General features: G+C 37.7%; 1 protein-coding gene across 12 annotated transcripts in view; it reads right to left on the reverse strand.

Annotated features, from left to right (window-relative positions):
* The window catches only part of FRY (FRY microtubule binding protein), a 258,690-nt gene that overhangs the window by 42,691 nt on the left and 192,560 nt on the right, over positions 1-23,439 (reverse strand). For all 12 annotated transcript variants that reach the window (XM_076364288.1, XM_076364287.1, XM_076364289.1 and 9 more), the window contains 13 exons: positions 21,300-21,468; positions 20,451-20,541; positions 17,625-17,707; positions 14,311-14,461; positions 13,635-13,738; positions 9,923-10,108; positions 7,684-7,882; positions 6,921-7,042; positions 5,855-6,042; positions 4,758-4,852; positions 2,416-3,017; positions 541-638; positions 278-448 (listed from right to left, as the gene is read on the reverse strand). In XM_076364288.1, coding sequence (XP_076220403.1) covers positions 278-448; positions 541-638; positions 2,416-3,017; positions 4,758-4,852; positions 5,855-6,042; positions 6,921-7,042; positions 7,684-7,882; positions 9,923-10,108; positions 13,635-13,738; positions 14,311-14,461; positions 17,625-17,707; positions 20,451-20,541; positions 21,300-21,468 — 2,259 coding nt within the window. The remainder of the gene's footprint in view (positions 1-277; positions 449-540; positions 639-2,415; positions 3,018-4,757; positions 4,853-5,854; positions 6,043-6,920; positions 7,043-7,683; positions 7,883-9,922; positions 10,109-13,634; positions 13,739-14,310; positions 14,462-17,624; positions 17,708-20,450; positions 20,542-21,299; positions 21,469-23,439) is intronic.

Here is a 23,439-nt window from a genome sequence, read left to right on the forward strand (position 1 = left end):
TTGTCCAGTTTCTCTCTTTCACAGTGGAAAATCTGACCAGCTGATGAGTGAAGCTGCTTTAAGATGCATCAGCCCTGGAGACCTTTGCTGGCTTTTGTTTTAGTGTTCAATATTGATTTCTTACAGTAGTTCCCTTTCTTCCTGCTGATTTCTGCTTTTTAGTCTTAATTATAAATAACAGCTACAGAGAGCCCACAGTAATCTGCACACAGACTTCAGCTCCTTGGGTTGTTAGGCAACAGAAGAGTCAAACCAGTAAAAAATCTTTGAAACTTACCTCAGCCAAATACGTAACCATGCTCAAAGTGATATCAGCAAATGCTTCATGAAGGTAACGGCAAACCACATTTACCCAGGTAGCACAGTCCCTTGTATAGCTGTGTGTTTTATAAAGAGTCATGACATGTGCAAGATTTGATAGCTTGGGGTTCTTCTCCTCCAAACAAACCTAATTAAATATAAATGTGAAAACACATTAAGAACAAGGCAACTGCATTTACAGGGTTTGAGGATGAACAAAACAGCAAATAACTTTGATACCTGAGCAATCCTTTCGGCTATATCTTTACAAAACTGGTTTGGGCTGTCAAAATGCTGAATTAAATGGGGCAGGAGACACAAAACATTCAGTGGAAATCCTAGAACAGGAAAATACAGAACAAAATGTGTATTTTGGACAGCAAGAGCCACAGTGATTTTCAAGTTGGTGTTTTGTGGGAGACCACGGTTTCAATACTACATTAGCTGTAAACTCACACAGACTCTGTCAAGTTGTTCATGCCACTGGCCATGCCACATTTGTCTTAAAGGGGCCTTAATTTGAAAATCCAGTATATCATTTAGGCAACAGTACTGTTACAAAGCATGAACCTATTTCTGCAAAGACTACTGCACAAACAGGTATTTACAGGATAAAATATCTCACAAAAGTATGTATTTTATTCCTGTTAGAGAGCATGTTTATCTTTTCCACTTAACGGGCTTATTGACAGTCTTAACTGGTGGCATTTTCATTACTGCTGCTAAAACACAAGAAGAAATTTAGTGAGTATTGATAAATGAATATTTATCAAAACCAACTGTTTTGGTCAGGCTGCCAGGCACAGCTTCCATCATTTTGTACTGTTTAAGTTAATAATAATAATAATAATAATAATAATAATAATAATAATAATAATAATAATAATAATAAAAAATCAAAATTCTGATAGAACTGGTCAGATGAGACTACTGAAATGGTGTTTTTGAAGCTAGGAGATGGCTCCTGTGTCAAGTGCCAGCTGCTGTCATTAGAGTAAGGGCTTTGTCTGGAGCTGGGATTCAGCTCTTCTGCACCAACTCATAGCTCAAGGTAGTTGATGAACTACAGACAGCGACTGTAACCGGGAGCTGTAACAAAAGCTGCTCCAGTTCAGGTGGGAGCTCAGAGCTCAGAAGTCAAGAAATTGTATCTGGACACAATCTGTTTTTTGAAAAGAAAGAATCTGATCTATGAAAATATCTTGCTAACCATTCATTCCCACTCGTTCTACACAATTAAACAAGTTGCCTAAGCTAGGAGTGTAATTTCCCTAGGCTTCCTCTATACTCAGGGAAAAGAAGAAGATACCTTCAAATGGTACCGTCACAGCCCATGTGTGAATTGCCCAACCGAAGTCCGGAACACAGGCACCACACAGGTGCTTAAGAGATGGGCAGGCTGTTCATGGCATTCATCCCCTTACCCTGTGTCTAAGCTTGTTATGACTTAGTTGTGAAGCCTGCACAGTTGTCTTAATATCTGTGTTTCTGACTGAGACAGAGGAGTAAACATCTGGAACAATACAGAAACTCTCTTCAAGAAATATAATTAAAAAGTGGTCACAGCCTCAACTAAATAATTGGGAATTTCAAAATGTTTCCTTATTTCCTTATAACCCAGGCCTCTCTCCTCACTCACTAATGTGCTATTGTAGTTTATCTAAAAAGTGTACAAAAGTTTTCAATATTTATATTTCTAGGAAAAATCCCATGAAGCACTAATTTAGTATCAAATAATTTGTGATATTCTGAAAATAATTCAGTGGGAAAACTAGCCAAAATATGTTCTAGAAAATTTCACAGTATCTCCCTACATATGTTTATTTTGTCAGCACTTAGAAACTTTATATGCTGCTAAGCACTAGAAATGAAATGTGAAATAATACATGACCGCTTTCCTCCAAAACCTTACTGTGCAATAGATTCACTTTTCAGAAACATGTTATATTGTTATGAAATTTCCAAAAAGCCCACCCAACTCAAAGCAAAAGTACATTATGCTATACTAGAAGAGACCGAAAAAATGCCATTTTTGGTTTTGTGCAGATAGCCTAATTCTGTCATCAAATGTCAAAGCAACGGAAACTGAAAGAGAGGAAAGTATACTGGTTTTACCTATAGCTTGAGAGGAATCCACCATGGATATTCGAGACACTGGTGTCAGCAAACTAAAAAGCTGTAGTGTGAGATCAGTGGTAGTAAGGGAGGTGAATCCTTTCAGGAGTAGCTGCTGAAGCCCTGAGAAGTCTGCCCACTTCAGCTGCCCTTGCAACTTCTCTAACTTCTCCCTGTTTTCAGCTTTATCTAGTGGCAAATGAGCCAGAAGTTTATTCAGTAACCGCAATGCCATTAGATACTCAAACTCAAAATCTGATTCCATCAAAGCCACAGCAACCCAGAAGATGGTGGCCAGCAGGTTGGTTGGATTGTTAATATGGGATGGATCAGTGAGACTGTCCTTTAGAGAAGATGAGCTTCTGGTTTTAGAGGACAGGCCTTGTTGGGTGCACGCCTGAATTCTGTCTAGTGTGGCACTGCGCGGTGGGTCCGAGGACTTGTCCACATCTCCAAACTTTTTGGGTACAGAGAAGCTCCTCTGGTGCCTGCTTCGTTCAGCAGTGGCTGTGTTACTGCTTGCAGGATTCACATTCAGCTGTCCTGTGCTCTTCCGGTTTGCAGTCAGTTTGGTGCTTGATGTTAAATCTGGCGACGATGAACTGAACCCAAAATATATAACATACATTGCAATGTGTGAATGCACAGCTTGAAACTTGTACATATTGGATGCAAGTTAATTATTTATCAAACTGTAAATAAATATTTAAATAGGAAAAGTAAAACACCACACTGTCTATTGCAGCCTGCCTTTTTTTTTAGAAGTTCCCACAGACATGACTGAAGTGAGGTTCACGTGGCACTGCACCAAACCAGAGCAGGATAGTCTACAGTCTGGATAGGTAAGAACGACATGGGGATAAGAGATACAGAGCTGTGAAGTGACTTGTGGAAGTGCCCATATAATGGGGCAATGGTAGAACTGAAAACAATTTTCGTCTTTAAAATGCCCTCATCAGTGGAGCAAACCCTGAACTTGGCACAGCTGGCACACAAAATGCACAATGGCTTACTGGCTAATGTGAGAACTGTGGGCAGAAAAAACAGCGTATCTTAAGCAAAACCACAAATACGCCACATTATCCTCAAGAAACCCGTCATGTGGCTGCCTAGGTTCTTGCTAGTACAGGTCCTTCAGAAACCTTGTTGTCATTGCATCCTCCCCTGCCTGCATCCTAAGATCTCTTCAAGATGGTTTACAGAAAGCGGAGGTGTTTCAATTTCAGTGACTGATGCCTCCTCATGGACTATCATGTGATGATCCAAACAATCCTTATCAATTATCTATACAGATGAACATGCTGTGTTGATACATGCAAGGGAAGTTTGTTCTGGAGAACAGCTAATTCCTGACTCTCTGGTCCCATTCCTGCCTCATACCCTACCTCATATACTATGAGTCCCTACTGTCTATAATATTTGAAGAGGATCTTATGGAATCAATAGTGTCAGGGTAAAGAATATTGCATCCCACTGCTTTCTGGAGTGTTTCTTATTTTCTGCTGCATCTTGCTCTTTCCTGGAATGTGCACTAAAGAAAGATAAAAAGCTCTTAGTTTAGAAAGTAGAAGCTGTATTTCCCCACCTCTACCCTGTCACAAGGCAATACTTGTGTTCTGCCATTGCAGGATAATACACAGCACCCTGCCTACTAGCTTCAGAAATGATAGCTCTTGTATTTCTGTTCTGCATGTAAAGCATGGTAACTTACGGACATTTTTCAAACACGTTCCTTATTCTGTTGTTGCTATTAGGAGTCAGATAGACATTAATCTCCCTCAGTACTGTCAACAGCTGTGTTACGGAAGGAGCCTGCAATTTCCCTCCATGTACAAAGGTCTACTTTAAGGCCAAGGGTTTCACAAAGATGGTCTACATGTCTGGCAAAATCCATGGGTTATGTACACATGGGACAAAATTCTCCCTAGTTTTATTGAGGAGAACAAACCATGATAATTTACTTCTTGGGGAATACTTCATCTGAGAATGACAAGTTGTATGAAACCAATATTCCAAAAAACATGTTTCTTCCCAGATTTGTTTTCAAGTATATGGTACAAAGGTGAAAAAATTACAATATTTTTAAAGGATGTTAAAGTAAGTTATAGCCAAGTGGCAGCAAGGCAGAATTTACAATGCATTGTAAAGTTTCGTTAGTTCTATCAACATTATTTCAACTATTGCAAAATTTGGCTGAGATGTGCTCTTAGTCTAGTTCTCCGAAGGTTACAAATGAGCTCAGTCTTATCAAAATAATTTTATGCTGTCAGACTGCAGAACTGCACACTTAATATCATGAGACACCGAAAAAAAAAGATATAGTTAGGACAACAGGCTCTTACCGTGATAACACCGTCAAAAGATCACTGTTCTTCAAACAGTCAGACAGATTATCCACAGCAGCTTCCAAAGTAAGTAGTGCCTCCATTACATACCCCTATCAATGTAGGAAGTTAACCATTTCAACAAAGACATTCAAAACAGTGAACATTTAAAAATCTTCAGTTCATAAAAGGAATAGGCACCTAATGAAAACCTTAATTTCTCCTGAAAAAAGAACAACATTCACGTCAATGCCACTGCCCTGAACATTAAAATATCACTACAAATGTGTTTTATTTTCTGCCTCTGAATGATCTATGAAGGCATGCAAGAAGGGCACATATCTCATCAGGGTATTGGTAATGGCATACAGAACCTCTGACTCGCAGGTCACTGATTTAAATTCTGCACAAGCAGTTGTGACAGAATATTACTGTCATCTTGTGGCAGTTTCATTACCTAAGTAAAATATCGAGGTGATGTCAGTCTATTTCTTATTAAGAGCTAGTGGTTCTCTTTATTAAGTCTTGAATCTCGCAATAAGTAGTCTCTGTAAAATTTCAGGAGAGAACAGTCTGTTTAGCTAAACCAAGTGAACATCATATTTCACTAAGAGAGGACTGGATCAAATTAGGTCAGTGTAAGTTTTGTATTGTTCTGGATGGTGTGGATTTCTTTATTCCAGAAGATGTTAACATTTGAGAAATGAGGTGGTGTCTACTTCACGTTGCCAGATCACATCAGCAGATAGGATGATGGGTTCCTTAAGCACAAATGAATGATGTGAAAAGGGAAAAAATGGTCATCACGAAGATTTCATTTTGAGTGACATTTACTAGATGTCTTCTAGTTGCTCTCTTTAGAGCTATATAAGATTGTAACAGCCTGATGAAGGCTTTGATAAGGTACATATGGATTCAGTAAACTCAGAGGTAACCTTTTCTAAGGCCACATTCTATGGATCACTTGACTCCAGAATGGAGTAATGGTAATTTTAAATTGGTAAAAATGGTAAATGATAATAAAATGGTAGATGGTAAATGTAATAAAATGGTAATTTTAAATTAAGTATACAGTAAATCAACAGTACTAAGAAGCATTATGTACACATGCATACCTGAATCTCATCTCCATGCTCTCCAATAACTTCCACCAATCTTGACAGGAGGTCAGACAACGCATGTGCAGAAAGGGGCTGCTTTAGGGCCCTGAATATCTGGAAAGAGCGACCTGCATAATGTCTTGAAGAGCTTGAAAGAGCTGTTTGTAAAGCAACTTCGCTCAGATGCTGCTCCAAATGAAAACCTAAGCAAAAGAATAGTATGTTTTGGTTTTTTTTTAATTACAGACTTTACTGTGAGTCATAAACAGGCTGAACCAACTCTGTGGGGAGGATATGCACTGTAGTGTATCCTGCAAACCCTGTGAGAAATGGAGATGCAGAAGTGTCTGGGTTTGGGAGGATTTCCCGGTGTTTACATTTATTTCACACAGAATGTAGAAAATAAACTGCAAAACCAAAATTCTGAGTCTACAAATGTTTGTCAGCAAAAACCTGAAATTCTTCATCTGATTTAAATTTTTTACAGTTCCTGGGCAAACTTTCAAGCCATCCACTATTCTTGCTGGCTGCAACACAGTAACTTCTGAACACTCCCAAACTTAAAGCTAAGCTGAATTAGGAGTCTTTCTATTAGCTTCAGGAGGCTTTGGATAAGATCTTAAATATAAATACTGATGCTGCATTCTGCTTTGATTTTGGAAGATATTTAATTAGTGACTGTGTTGGTTTTCAAAATACAATCAGTACATTTCCTAAGCTCTAAAAACATAATAAATTAAAACTAAACTTTAATTGCCAGAAGAAATTTAACAAAGTACGTTTACTTAGTAACTGTGATGTATTTTACCAACAGGACATAGAGGAGCTTTTATCTGGTAGCTTTTATCAATCAAAAGGCTTTCTACCAACAGCTTTGAAGAAATGTTCGGTTTAACATTCAGCAACAGTCCAATCTAACATGATTTTTTTAAGGCAATTCTTTCATACATCATACATCCTTGTTAAGACATACAATATGTTGTGCTTCTGCATAAGCAGACCTACTAAGTCACAGGATAAACATTCAGTGTGACCTTGAGGGAATATTCTTTTAGTTATGAAAGGAAAAAAAATTTACTACCTGACTTGGAATCTTTAAATACAGATACAACATGGCGCAGAAAATTAGTAAGCTGTTCAGCACTCTTGGTGTTCTGATTTTTGGGTGTGATATCTTCATGGCACCAAAGTGGACCAAATGCCCTTAAAGAAATACATAACAAAGTGCAAAATTTCTTTGAGTTATCTCAAATAAATGTAATCAGTTAAAATATATAAACTGTAAAGGCAGTTAGATATTTCCAGGGCCATAGCCTGGAAAACATGCAACTGAACAGAATTTTATGAGCCAAATACAAGTAAATAAATATTCCTATGCTGTATTTTACAAAACCTCTGTTTTAAAATATAAGTTATACCATTTAGAGAGCAGCATAAACAAATCCCTGGTTTTTAATTTAACATTGTGCCTAGGATCTGCTGGCTGTAGTTGGTAGTTAATATTAGTTTCACCATGGCCATTCACTATGCCCTGTACACTTCCTACCTAATTTTATAATAATAAAACTGTCTTCTTCCATTAGTTCATTGTTGAACATACTATCAGCCAATTAAACATTTTATTCCTGTCAGGGAAGATTTTTTTCTGTTGTTCCTGACTCTGTAGTGCTTTTAAGTACCTACCTACCTCTGTAAGTATCAATAAAAGAGGAATGGGAGTCTGTAATTACTATAAAAGCTCAGTCATCTTCCTTTGAGTCTTTTAAGTTGCTACAGATAATTGTAGAGAAGACATGAAAGTATGCATTTCAAGTACGAACGTATCCTCTGCTTATCTCCATTACCTGGTTGTCAGAAACTCAATTAATTTGTTTGCTTTCTCATCTGTTTCAGCAGCAGTGTCCATGTCCTCAACCTCTTGTGTAATCTGTGGGAGATTTCCACTGCTGCCTCCCAGACTGATACTGGAGGAGGTGGAGCTGGAACTCAAGCCGGAGTCTGGCACTGGAGATGACTGGTATTCCCGCAGAAAGTCAAAGCCACCTGCCAGCAGAAAGGGAGGAGATAAAGATGGAATGCACTGTTGGGCCAGCATTACAGATGAAAGTATCTGCCAAGCAGCTCTTTTCAGAGTCAGCAGCAGAAACCTTCTACTGGCAAACACGGCAAAAACCTGCAGAACATAACAACCCTCAAACGCCGATGGGAGTGAAAATGGTACTCTGTTTCTAAATGTGTAGAATCCGATATAAAATGAAAAATACCAAAGCCAAGGTATTTTTTTTTACTGCACAAGGGCTACAGTTCTTGAAAAATAAATGTTTCATGGCATTTTACAATCAGAACTATGTCTTTCTGTAAAGTGAATTCTGTAGTTGGCTAAGTGCATGCAAAGTTCAACTCACTTCTCTGGGCTAGTCTGATGAGGCAAAAAACCTCTACAAGGTGGAATTTTTAGGACAATGATGTTGTCCTAGTTTTACAAATGTAATGGAAATGGAGACACAAATGTTTAAGGCTTCTGTTCAACAGCTTTAGTAACTGTAAACACTGGACTACTCATACTAAATATTTTCAGCATTAAGGTTAAGCATCTGAGTAAGAGTTCTGCTAGATCAAAAGCTTGCCACACAACTTCAGAGCAGGAATTGGAAACTAAGACCTGTTTTCTTAAGGTTAGACTGCTAGTCATCTTAGGCTGTATATACAACAGAAAAACTGGCCTTGTGAGAAGACTGGGAGCAGAAGTGGCCTCTCTACTGACAAAATCCATTGCAGGTCAGGAGACTCTTAATTTAGTTGCCTAACACTACACAGAATGAACCTGAGCTGAAGTATTTTCAATTAGGATTCTTTGCTACAGCTATTCACCCACACTCTCACTCTTCATATTAGCTGATAAAAAAAGAATCCAAATACAAAGTTTTGATAACTTCTTGGACGTAAGAGGCCCAGACATAGGGTACCAATTATGTTTTTCAGAGATAGGAATGAAAACAGTTTTTCATTTTGGCAGAAAAGCAATAATATAATTTTAATGTAAGAATTTTATTCTGTATTTAATAATTCATGGACATGCACTGGAAAAGAGATCTACACAACTCAAGACGGAAAATTCATGTGCAAGGTAATTTTGCATGGACTTTATTCTGAATGAAACCTAAAAAGGCCAAATTAATTCATTGATCTGAAATACATATCCCTTCTTCTCATTCCTTTAAATTTTTTTTTGTATCTCATAAAAAAATAACAATCAGTTATCAAGTAATATTCTCAAAGCCAAACTATTTATTACTTTTGGTTATATTCCTAAGGAACCACAGAAATGCCACTAATTTGATTATCTCTCCTCTTCATTTCTCACTGTATGGTGAAGTTCCTCACCCTCTCCCAGACAACTAATCCATAACTCTACACTGGTTCTGTGATTCCTTCAAATCTCAACAATATGCTTGCTTTTAGTAATATTACATGATAATAGTAAATCTAGCTAGCTGCTTTCTACAAACTGTTCCCAACCAAGCCCTTAAAAACAGGTAAATTGCTAAAAGTTAATAGAACACCCGTCTCAGCAGAGGTCTGAAGTAAGCCTTCTAATGCAGAAACAGATTTCAGGATAGAAATTAATTGTATCTGTAATATAAAGGAGGGTGTATATCGTGTGACATTTAACTTAATAATGGAAAATCTGAGCTGCATATTCTTGCTGCTCTTCCTGTGTTGGAATTATTTATTCATTTCTTTTGAAGGCTGAGGAGTGATTGCCCTCATTTAAAGCAGTCCTGGCTCCCTGAGGGGGAAGTTAGGACGTTATTAGCCGTATTAATGTTTAAAATTCTACATTATATATTTTGCCTTACATCAGATAACTTTTCTTGATAGTGAGAAAGCTATCTAATAATAATTTGGGTGCATCTCTAGGGTAGTTCACATGGAATGAATATTAATGGGAACTGTTCATATTTGCCACTTTACCACTTTAATTTATCAAAACTGTTATATTTTAGGAAAGTAACCTTGACATCCTACTTTCAAAAACCTCACAGTATAATGCAGTGTTCTTTTCTTCTTTTGCTTTATTACCTGTATAAAGATATTCAGGTAAGTATGCTGGTTGTACTGTCAGAGTCTTGGTCTCGTTCATCTCTCTGGTCTGAAGAAGCACTGATGCAATGGCTTGATAGTTGCTATTGCATGATAATGCAATCAAAAGGTGAAGCAGTAACTTTTTACTGTGTTCAAAGACCTCAGGGCGGTAATGGTCAAGGCCTAAAAGAAAAGGTTACAGCAATCACTGAACATGAAGTAATAATAAACAAGTTCACATTCCAGAAATAGTAAAAATTGCAAGGCAGTTCATGACAACAGTGCAAACAAACAAAAGATGCAGTATTTCTGGACATAGTTATTAGTGTTTTTACTTCAAATGTATGTGTATATTTAGTTTCCAGACTGAGGTCCCATACAGGAGGTACAAAACAACGTGTGGCAATACAACTTTATGCATTCTGTCTCACTGCAGTGTTAATTTGACAGGGCTGGAAAACCTCTAAAAATGAGAAATTCTTGGTGGTGGTTGTAATTACATTACTTAACTCAGTATCTGGCTTTCTTGCAGATACATCAGTTTTACGACGAGTGAAAACTGTAAGAGGTAGATACTGATTTATTAAGAAAGGAACTGATGGACAAAATCCCTTGAAAAAGAACTTCAGCTATCAGTGAGTAGCATGAGAAATTAGCCACTAGCTCAGGGTGCAGAACTGAAACTGAAGGTCTAGCACTGAAAGACTCTGATCTGGTTAGCACTACTGCTGTTTGTAAGATTTTAATACAACCTGAATAACACAAATTACAAATATAAAGGAAGCAGATGTTTGTAAAATAAACTGCACTCAGTGGTAGTAATCTCCTTTCGATTCTCTTCCAGTGTCTTCCAGGATATTTACAAATACTTTCTTCTGTTTAGGGGCAGTTTCAGTGCTGAAAAATTGAATTGTTTTCTTCTTCAGCTCCTCTCTTCTCAGGATCTATTCCTCTTTAAAAAGCAGCTCCATCATTACTCTAAGTGGCAGCAGCCAACAGGTCTTTCAAGTCAGGTGTTTTCTAATATACTCCAGTCACGCTGGTTCTTGTCTGGCCTGCAAAAATGAAGCTGCTCATACTGCCATAGTCTGAACAATGTGTCTTTGGCTCCTATGGGCAGGTCTTTGGAGGTCCTTGATCTTACTCATCTGCCCATAGCCTCCTCCAAAAGAACCACGGCCAACCTGCCCACCTCCTTTTCAGCTTCTTCAGGTTTCTGCTCCTATTCTCCTTTCTCCATTTCCTTCCACCTGCCAGGAGATAATGAACCCATCCTACCCTGTTCTAACATACACTGAAAAGGATATAAAAAGTTCTTTTAGTTGAAAATAAATTCTATATTGGCAGCACTTGTGACTGAAATCCTGTTAAACCCTAGGGCTGTATGAAAGTATTGACATAGATATGCTAACTATGAAGTGAGAAGGACAGTTCAGTCTTTGTGCTTGTCCAGTGCTGGGCTGTTTTTTAACTTGGAAGAGTTCCCAAGACGGTAAACTTCTGTGACATGGACACATTTCCATGGGAGAGGAGTCTAGCTGCTCAACTCATTTCACACTGGTTGCAAAAGAGTTTTTAAACAGCAGTGATTTTCATGCACTACTGAGATAGGCAAGTTCACACCAGTAGTCTGCCTCTCTACTTCACTCTCAGTACTACAAACCATCCGATAGCCTATTAGATACATACATTGCAGAATTCTTTCATTTTAGTATTTTCTTACTCCTTCCAATAAATGGAAGGATACAGGCTCTCCAGCTAGCCACCATACCAGTTTCCAGTTTCCTTTTTGGTCAGATGCACCTGACCGCTCACATTCCAACAGGACAGAAATACTTCATTTTCAGTCACATTCATACCTTTGGCTAACATGTGTAGCATAACTTCCTCACACCATCACAACAGAGCTCTACTACAAAAGATGATAGAAAAATTTTCCACAGGAGGTATAACAACTCTGGAGAAACTGAACTTGAAGCCTGGAAGCTGTGATCTCATTTTAGTTACCACTAAACCAGTTACATTTAATTACCAGTTACATTTAGCTTTAATTTCACATTTGAGAATTGAGAGTTCTTAGCCAAGGGACTATCAGAAATGGTATTCATAAATTTCTATTTATTTCTTATGAAATACTGTAATGTTGAAACATTATTGCATGAACAAATCAGTAAAGATATTTTTATAATGGATTACTAATACCATAACTCTGTTTCTGCATATGTTTATTTGTATGGCTCCCTGATGTTAAACAGCTCTTAAAGCTGTTATAACTGAAGTGGCCACCCTGCTGCCACCCTGCTGCATACTAGTCCTGTCTTAAGTTATTCATTTATTCTTGTGAGAATTTCTAACTGTAAGCACCAGTTTTCTCACACTTGTTACAAATCATACTAAAGACATTGTTTGATCAGTTGATGGTTATTGATTTGATTCACACACTTATCCAGTTCTCTTTCAGCTCCCTCTTACACTTAGAAAGTTCACAGCAATATAAAAAAGAAGTCAAAAATTGTTATGGGCAGCCACAAAATAGATTTAACTTCTAAGTGAAGAATGTATGTGAAATGTCATATTGAAAATGACCCTGGAAGCCCCATCTGATATGGTCCTGGCTGTTATTCTTGTGTTTCATTAGAAGTTTGTTGAAATCAATGTACTAATATACAAAACTTGAGTATTTGATGAGTGTGCATTTTCCAAAAAACCCTCTTTCATCAAAAAATTTCAAACAGAACAGTTGGTAAGAGAGTAGCAGAAAAGGAGAATGAGGTATCTTCTTCAACTATATACTGAAGTATATCACATATATTCTACCACTGTGCTGTAACCTCCCAATTTAATCTTTTTTGCCTGCTGAACAACAGACTCTTCCCAGATTGCCAGTGAATAGACTTAGTGGTAACTATGGTGACTGAATGAGAGGTGGACTGCGATCTCCACTTACAATAAATTCATTTCACAAGTGTCTGGCTGTGTTTATTTGTGAAAACTAGCATTTATCCACCATGACAGTCAGGGAATGGCTTTATAATGCTAAATACTCATGTGCTAAAAAATCAGGCCACTCGCTTTTCATAATGTTAGGTGGCAGGATAAGGAAGGTATCACCCTCCAACTGAACTGTATTATGGTCAAGGACAGACACAGCAGTGAGGAAAAAGCAGTGCCTCTATGCTCAGGTATATAAGGGAAGACACTGACGATGAAGTATTCTGTTAGCAGTGAAATTAATGAAGCTTGCTTTCCAGCGATCTGTGTCCTACCTTCACTATTTCTGCAGTACAGTAATCTTGGGTCTCTTAAATAGTATTTTTGCAAAGGCAAGAGACAGCACTGGTGTCTGTAGTCCAGGTCTAAGGCATGTGTTGACTGCCCAGCTGCCCATTACAAACCAGACTGTACAAAGGCTGAGTTTTGCCTGCCTTTCTCGCCGGGGGGGGGGGGTATGGGTTTTTTAGAGACATTTTAGGAAGTCAATAATTTTCAAATTTCTACCCACCTCTCAAATTTGGGTGAAATTGGCCAAAATATTCAAAAGCTTCAAAGTTTTGAGACTAATTCACAGACTGTAATTGCCTCAGGCTTTTTTTTTTTTTTTAAGGAAATTATAAAAACATGTAAGAAATACAACTCTACAGCTTCAGCAAAACTAAACTAAAAGGGCAGGAGTACATTTATACTTTATTTCTTGTTCTGTTGGCCTTACCTAAAAAGAGAGCATGTAGCAATAAAGGGAGGTGAAGAGCCCAATCTTCTCTCACACTGTGATCCACTACCATCTCAGTCATGAAGATGACAGCAATATTGCACCTGGAAATTAAATCACAGTATTGGTTTGAAACCTCTTGGAGATGGGAAAACAGTAACATGATGGCTATTTCTGAAGAAATAAACAATCTCTACATTTTCAAGTTTGTAGCATTGCTTCTCAATATGATTAATGCTGAAGCACCTTAGTTACAGTATTAAGCAGGTAAGTACCCATTACTGAAAAGAACACTACTACTGCCAATACAAATTATGTAAAAGAGGAATTTCAGAATATGCATAGCCTAGTTACAATAAAAGATCAAGGGGGGAAAAGTGCTATGAATAACAGCCACAGAGGCTTGGGAAAGAGAAATTTTCCTTTTCTGTTTTAGTTGTTTCTTCAGTCTGATTCTTATCAGAAGGTGATGTCCTACATTGTAAATAGGCTTTCTAGTAGAAATCTGGTAGAACTGCAAGCCTTCACTGCATGTTGATTTTAGCACTGGAAATCAGCAGAAACTGAACGTATGATTTTCAGATGTTCTGAGTGGTGGGACAGTTGGATTGGTGTTGGTCAACCAGTAAAAGGAAGCATCTCACTGTTTGAAATGTCAGAATGAGAAACTGCTCACCTATGAAGGGGTCCCCGGGGCGTGATGGTTTCTGGGAGGTAGTCCACAAGTGGTGCCCAACATCCTCCATTGTAAGGCATGGGCAGGGGATGCGGTTGTTTGGTTTCAACAATATTCAATAACCAGCTTGTATATGGAGAAACAGGATCATCTGTGTAGAAAAGCATTAAAACAGAGTGCATAAAAAACAAGTCTGGTTACCCATTTTGGACAATTAATAAAATAGAGTTTATGCTAACGTATCAGCTCAGCTGTTTGGAATAATGTGATAAGATGACATGAGGTTTGCAAATTCCTGTGTTCAATAACAAGTGATGCATTTTTAACCCCTCTTTCATGCTGCTGGAAATTAAACAGATTCCAGGCAGACAGCAGTGAATGGTAGGAGCTGCAGCCAATCCCTGCTGTCACTTAGTAGCTTTGGATCCAGATCACAAAGCAAAAAGCAACAGACTTTCTCTTCAAAAATGAGAGAAAAGTTCAGCCAATGAAGCTGCTGTCAGAAGCCATCTGCTGCAAGGAGCGGAGTACCAGTGACACATTCTTGCAACTCCTCACCAGTGCCCTGCTGAGCGATGCTACAAAGGCAGAAGTTAAATGTCCTGAATTAGGAAGGAGGCATAAGGAATGCAAAAAGCATCTTCAGGGTAATTTTCTTTCAACAGGCATGAATTATCTCTTGAATTTCTCAAAGATATATTTAACTTTGCTTCAGTATGACAGCTGCTGTATATTAATAAGCAATAGGTCTTTTTCTTCCACCTGTTTATCTGCAATGATGTGGGTCAAGTACGTTATTTCCACCACTTTCTGTCTTCTCTCAGCTGCACAGCTTTGTTCACCTCTCCTGTATTTTGTTCCCTCGCATTCTTCTAGATTTTCCCATTGGTCAGTTTTTATCTCCCAGGCCTGGCAGTCTGTGATACACTGCCATGGAAAGTATCCTTTCCAGGCCTGTTCTTGACATATATCCAAACACTGCCCTTTGTAAATTTTTAATGAGAGCATTATTTTTTGCTCTGTTTTTTGTTACACTTTTGCATTTTAGGTAGGTTTGAAACTCTCAGCACTTCCCTTTTTTTAACAGCATGTATCTGATGCTTGGTGACATTGCCACAGGAAACAAAGCTGTTTCGATGCCTACAAAAGTACCAGAGCTAGCTTTTTCTAATGCACATCACTTCTTGGTTTTGACAAAATGTCTTCATGTTTCCAGACCTTCAGGAGCCCTTCAATGCAGTAGCTGCTCCTCCGATTATTACTCAAATGCCAACTTCATCATTCCCGTTCTTCAGTGTTAGTCTTCCAAGGAGCACTTTAGATCTTTATGATTTAGACCTCTACTTATTTCTCTCATCCTCTGGAGGATGATTTATTAGTTACAGATAAAGAAGAATAAACTGACCTAATAATGTAGCAAAGTATAGCATTTTCACATATTCATCTTCTAAGGATTAACCAGATAATGTTTGCCAGATGCTTTTCAGATAAAAAACACTGCACAGTCACTATTTATTACTACCAATTTAAGCATTTCACATACAACTGCTTCATGACGTCCACACTAAGACCTAGCTCCTCACTCATGTTTTCACAGGTTTATGTGCAGACTGAGAAAAAAAATAAGCACTTTGCACCTTAACATACAATCTTTGCCTGAACAAAAGAGTTTCTGTGCTGCAGAGGTGTGTTCCCTATTTCTATCCTCAGCAATACACGTATGCTTGAGTAGACTGGAGAGAAGAGAGAAGCCATACCACCAACTCCTTCGCAGCCTGGGCTGCCTGCCAGAGGGAATAAGTTACACTTTCTTAATGGAGGTTGCACTATTTATCTTGTAGAATGACAAATGGTATAAGAATTGTAAGAATTATAAGAGTTCTATATAAATGCCTGTAGCTAAGTAAAATGTATTTTATTTTACATCTAGGTATTCGTGTATTTGCAGAAGGAACCCCTGTGAGAAGCAAACCTTGCACAAATATTCACAGTACTATAAAGCTTGCAGGTACAGGCAGAAAAAACATTTGGGCACCGGCTTGAGGAGACATTCCAAAAGCGCAAAGAAAATTTCAGTATTTTTTAACCTTTTATTACTCTAAGCTCTTGTCAAAACCAGCTACTTTTGAAGAATGTTCTGATAATGTAAACATTGTTCTGCTTTGAAAGATTGTTCATGCAGATCAGATTAGCGCTGGTGCTCCAATTAACATCTGCTGAAGAATTTTTAGTAGCTGCAGCACTAGAAAGCCATAAGAAAAACAAGACAAGTGTACTAAAAACCACTGAGTTTAATATGTTGCACACTTTTTTTTGTATTTAAATACTGCAGTATGTACATACACAATATTTTGTAAATATTGTGCTTCATAATTATGATAGTTGTTAATATACATTAAATTATCCTATTGTATTGTATTTGACAGTGTTTCCATATTTTGCAGAAGAGTACTGCCAAAAAAATTACTTGGATTAAAGAATATATAAAATCTTTACCTTTTATGTCAAAATACTGTCCCAAAATGGTGTCCGTAGCACCAAGACAAGACATTATGGCCTCTGTATTATTTGATCTAGCTTTATTAAGCCAGAGATGAAAGTCAATAAAAAGGTCTTGCCTTTTTTACATTTGGTTAGGGCCTAACCGAAATCTGTAGATTGGCTTCCTTACAATTCACTCCAGAAATAAAGTCAAACCATCCAACTCCTAAAATTTACACTGTCATTCAATAGTTGACAGAAATATCTTGGTTTTCTTTGGAATCTCTGCTGAGCATCAAGTGTCCATGTATAGTCCATTTAGCAGAAATACATAGAGAACAACAAGCGTGCTCAGGAGCCCTATCTCACTCTCCCCTCTAACACAGGTTTGCACAGTGCAGCCAGAAACTGGTTGCAGGCAGCAGAGAAAAGCTAAAGAGGAGATAAGACCTCATTTTTGGAAACTCCTGAATCTCTTCTTCATGCTCATATAACAACACTTGATTTGGAGGGAAATACTGGCAAAGGGCACAATTCAAAGTACTCGCTGTAATGCTCTTGGAATTCTTTTGCCTTGCCATGTACGAAAAGTTCAAGGTGTTACTGTCTGGAGGATTCTCTGCTGCTGCCTTCTGTGAAGCTCTCTGGCCTTTAAATAGGTTTGACTGAGCCCAGATTAAACAAAGGAAATTAATTAAGGACACTCCCTGTATTGTGATGCTACATTACTGTTTATACAGAACTTAAACAGAGAGCCTCCACCAGTCATAAGAATGTTTTCCTCTGAAAACCAAAACACCAGAAATTTCATCAAATTGAATAATACAACTTACTTTTGTCATCATCATAAGATCCTCCGGAGCTATTACTGTACCTTGATTCTAGTCGGGTATGTGCTCTGATTACATTACTGAACCTTCAAATACAAGAAAAATCTTCATTAAAAATGCAAACTGACATAAAACATCTGGACTATATGCTTACTCTACTAAAAAAGCATTTCCTTAGGCATGCACTTTTATATGGGAGTAGACAGCAATGTGAATGTAATGCTGTTTCTTTCCACAAAAGCAGATTTTTGCAGCTAGTTTCTGAGAAGTTCTAACAGTGTGCTTCTGTGTCACAAGCTTTTAAAATTTAGCAGAGGGAAAATTCTCATGCTGCAAATGTGTGATTTTCTTGAAGCAAGAAACTGTGCTAAGGCTGAACTGAGATATAAACTGTTCACAGCTAGTATTTTGTCACAGCCCATGTTCATGGGTAAAATCCTGGCAACCTGCTAAAGCAGTAACTGACTGAATAGTACAAAGTCAAGCCCGCACAGGTATCAAGAAGCAAAAGCTGCAGCAGATCACCCTTCAATAGGAAAATCCAGCAACTGCCAGGGCAGATCTAGCAGAGGAGTTAAGGGATGTGAGACCCAGAACAAACTGTTCACAGCTGTCCTCAAACCTGCCACAGATCCACCATTAGCTAACTTTTACTGGTAATCTCCTTTGGCTTCCTCCACCTCCTTGTGCTGTCAGTGTAATCAGGCCTGAAGTGGAGTGAGAGGAGCCATACTGGAGGCTCACACTCTAGTGATGATGTATAAACATCATCATTTCTGCAAAGCTAGGAAATTAATTACAAATAACCGTGTTAAAACAACTATATCAAACACAACAAGATTGAAGGTTCTCTATGCAACATTCAATTCAATTTCTTACTAATGTGCATACATATTATTGCAGGGTATTTAATTATACATTGACATACTATGCTGTTTCTGAAGCACATCTGACTCATAAGGACACAATAAATTCATTGTGGAGGTGACAAAAAGGTATCATAAGCCATCTTAATTCTGCCATTTTCTGTCTTTCCAGTATCTGATTCTCCTGTATTTTAATAAATTCCCTTAATAAATGTGTACAAACTGACAATTACTGACATATTTATCTGGCATAAAAAAAGATAAAAGAAGAATAGTTAAGGAAAAAATTATGAAGAAATATGCAGAAAAGAATTCTATCCTGTATGAAACAAATTGAGAATACAGGTCATCGAAATTATTTGAGAGCAGGGCATTTTACATCATATTGCATCAACAGAAAAACATAGATATCTTCTGATTAGCTTTGTATTATTAAAGAAAATGTCCACATTTATGAGAATAGTTTGTTTACAATCTATTAGCTTCTATAAACATTATTTAATATATCTTGACACATGAAGTCAATATTAACGGACATTCTAAATTTGACACATTGGTTTTGAAGTGCAGAAGCACTTACAGCTTCTAGTGTCTTTGATAACGTAAATGTCAGCAATGAATTCAGGCAAATTATTTTACATTTTTTTCTGAAGAGTCTTTCAGTAGGAATCAGAATACCAGTATCAGAACTTTGTAATCTTCCTTTCATTTTTATCATACAGTCTCTGGCAGATTTGAATGCCAAAAAACTTTTTGGAGTCACATTTAAAATTTATGCAAGAAAGACAAGAAATCCTGAAAACACAGTTAGATTTAAAGTATAGTAGGAGATGAAGTTTGCTCAACTTATCTGCAAATCAACTAAACAAAAATCTAACTTAAAACTATATCGCCATAAACATTTATGTAAAGAATAATAAAAAAAATCCAGAGGAAAAATGGTTTTATCTTCCTTTTAAGTACATTTCTAGTGCATATGCTGAAAACCATCATTTTGAGACAAATCCTCTTTACTATCAGTTTGAAACCTTACGTGGTACTAAGGCGAGTGCCATTTTTTACTTACATTTAAATTAGCAGACAGACATAACTAACCTGACAAATGCTACTCATGTTTATAACATGTAGAAGGCAAGCAATTCAAAAGGTTCTGAAGTACAGAAAAGTTTGCTCACATAATTTGCTCTGTACCTCTAAGCCCTGAACCTATGGAAGGTGGGTTGGACTACTGAAGTGATACTAGTGACTATCATCAGGAACAACAGACTAACGTAATACTAATACACTTACAAATTAATGAACTCATTCAAAGTTCTCTTACAAAATAAGAGGGTTTCAGTGAGAGAAGAAATATATATCTGCCTGTGCTGGAGGATCTGATGGCCCTTAAGTTTTGCATTTATTCATTCATCATTTGTCAGCATGCACCATAAGTAGCAAAAGGCTAAACTGAATATATGATTTCTAAGCAAAATATTTCACATAGCTTTCCTCTGTAAGACATTTTATCCAGACAAAGGAGGTGTCCTTGCAATCATGGATACAAATCTGCATACTAAATTTTACTCACTGTCCATGAAATCAAAAGGTGTGATCAAACCTGATTCTTCATAAAGATTTTAGTAGTCATTATTTGGTACACACTCTTGATTTTCTTTCTCCTTTGTGGATAATTCCTACAAAACCATGATCTACTTAGCACCATTCATTCAATGTAGGTTTAACAGATGTTCCTCTGCAATGTATTATTAAACAACAGTCAGGAACTAGAATCCTGTGAACAGCTTTTTTTAAAAAACTTTTACATACTCTCATTTTAAAATGGTCTTACTGGGATAACGCCACTTAGGATCAGTCTGAGCATCAGAGTTCCTTGCAAAACAATGCAGAACTTTGCCCAACATCTCACCCTTAGCCTAGGAAAACATATACATTTTGGAGAAAAAAAAAACAAACCACAAACCTTTCATCAGTCTCTTTCACCATTCTGTTCTCCTCTACATCAGGAAAACTATCTTGGCCAGCTACAACAGTGTTACTGCTAGAGGTGGTTCCTGTATACGAGATGTCAGTAAGAACACCTGTTACATGCAACAGACAGTATTTGCAAAGCAATAAAAGCCCATAACTTAAATTTTTTTAGCAGCCACAGTCAGTGATCATCCTGCAAGTACTTGCGCATATGAATGAACACTGTTACCTCTACAAACCAGGACCTGCTTGCATGGCTGAATGATGTAAAGTTTACACGCTTTGAGGGGTAGATTAACATAATGATGCTCTTCCACTCCTTAAACTAAGCTTATTCTCAGGTGACATAACCTATTGTTTTTCAAGAATTTGGCAAAACATTGACAAGGTTAAATCTGGGGTTGGTGTCTCTTAAGTATCTTTGAGTACTGCAGCTTGGAAATAGCATTAGGCCTTTGAAAACAGAATTGCCACACAGTCGAGGCTCTCAGTTTTCAGGAAACTGCTGCTTTGGTGTATCTGCTGTGATCACAGCATTGATGATGACTTCTTGTTCTGAGAAACTAGTGGTAGAAGAACCACCTCATATGAGTTCTGAACAGCACCAAACATTGGTAATATCCTATTAAAATAGTTGAGAGAATTAAGCATATGTTTACAAAGCATATACAACATTAGGAATCAAAAAGAACTGTAATTTAGATGTGCAACAAAGCCCTGAAACTTGCACTTTATATATACACAGATCTGAATGGGTGCAAAAGTAAGAGATTGTTTTTTCAAAGAGATAAAGACTCAAAAGAGCAGGACACCATAACTGAAAAGTATACTTAGATCATACCAGAAGCTGCAGCTGAGGCTTTGTTACTGGCAGCAAAACGGTAAAATGGAGGATTATCGCAATGCTGGACTATTGGGTTCACGGGGTCAGTTTGCTGCAGCTCAAAAAGAAGCTCTTCCATTGTCTGAATAGTGTTATTGCGACATAGATATATTGCAACCTTTTTTATCTAGAGAAGAAAATAACAGTTATTAAACTCTGTCCAAAGTGAATTTCCAAAGAAATCAATACATATTACACTGCAGTAGTGAAAAGATCCAGAATACAAATGTTACTCCTAGACAGACACCACAACCACACAACTGCATCCGTCTTGTTCATACAGAAATAAAACTGCTCACTTTGATATCAAGATCATTTCCGCAGCAGAGTGACTCTGTGATCTAATTATCCCAAAGTTTTTGCTTACCATCCACAAATGAGCTGTTTAGGTATATAACTATATAACATACACATATACAAAACCCACCTAATTTCGTACCTATCATTTAAGGATATCAGCATTAACTCCGAATCACACTCAAGGATTTATAGTTTGAGTATGTGATTTCCACTGAAGATGAATCTTACTCTCCTGAATGGAGCAAACTTCTCATCTAGAAAACTAGATCCACCCAAAACTTCATGCCTGTATTTCCAGATATGGTTGATGTGAAAGAGGTAGCTGTAGCCACAAAGAATAAGCCAGGCTCTGAGTAGCTACTTATATCTGTAACCAAAGTAATAGCACATGGAAGAAAGGCAGAGCAATTATGTATACAGACTTCATGCATCCCGATTTGAAAAATCTGAGAGTATAATTTGTAGAAATTCTGGGAAGTTCTATAAATCTTTTAACAAGACCTCAAACCTTACTGCATGCACCACAGCAATGAGGACTGTTGAGATACCGAGATCAAATTAGACTGAATTCTTGAGGAAAAAAACCCTGATGGCTCCTAAAAGCAGAGACTCTCTCTAGCTCAAAAACATTTGATTCATAAACTGCTGGAGCTGGGAGACCATATGGGGAAGCATCCCTCTGTGCTTGCCTTCTTGTTTTTAAAGAAGTCCCTAAACAGATGCTTATAGTGGAGCTAATAAACTGGACTGAACTGCCTGTTGGCCTCACCAAGTATTGCTGTTCTTACACTCTTAATTACTTCTATTAAAATAACTTTCTGACTGCTTCTCTTTCTGTCTTTTTTTCTCTCCTTTTCTTTTGCTTAAAGTAGAGAAAATGCACATATTCAAAGTCTCTTTTATTCTACTGTGCTAAAAATTTCCCAGGGACTTTCCAGATACAAATCCACCTCCTTTCCAAGGCTCATTTCTAGTTGGACTCACAGTGCCACGTCCAGCTTCTTTCACCCCAGAAAGGGTCAGGTTCCCTACACTAAGTCTTTGCTGAAGAGGTTTCTGAACTGTAAATATTCTAAGAAATCTTTTAGTACATATGTGAAAGAAAGGACAGCTCAGCAATTTGCACTGGGGCACTGGGAGAAAATGCTTAAAGGAAACATAAGAGACAAAGCAATGAATTTAGCTGATTTAAAAAAAAATTAAAAAAAAATCTAAGTCAGGCATGCTTTTGGCTTGGACCCACACGGGCAGAACAGATGGCTGAAGGCTTGAAGCAGCTGGTGACTGCCTTGGGGCACAGAGGGCTCCAAAAGGAGATGGGCAAACTGGCAATCTTGCAACTGCGTGGTCTTTTGAGCCCAGCTGAGCTGGAACAGTGCTGATAAACTGTTCAAATTATCTTTATTTGCTAATGTGTATGTGTTATCTACATGATAATAGAAGATACATGTTTATGGTATCAGCCGTCTTGTGTAGTTAGCAGAGTTAGGTATGATTTCTTATCTATAAACTCCAGGGCATTATCAAAACACTGAGCAGACGCGTATGATAAGCCCGGTGTATCTTCTTCCTACTCCAGACAAAGCTATCAGTTAGGGAGTGACTCATAAGCACAGTAAGGCTTCCTACAGAAGCTGAAAACTTTTCAGATTTTGCAAAATCTGAGAATCAGACAACATTACAAAACGCAGACTAACAGGGTGGCAGAAAACTAACAGGGTGGCAGAAAACACAGGAACCTTGTCAGCTGCCGCCACCAATGAAGATGTGATTGTCTTGTTAACAGCCACTGGAAGCC

The sequence above is a fragment of the Aptenodytes patagonicus genome, chromosome 1 (assembly GCF_965638725.1).
Source record: "Aptenodytes patagonicus chromosome 1, bAptPat1.pri.cur, whole genome shotgun sequence".
Classification (NCBI taxonomy): Eukaryota; Metazoa; Chordata; class Aves; order Sphenisciformes; family Spheniscidae; genus Aptenodytes; species Aptenodytes patagonicus.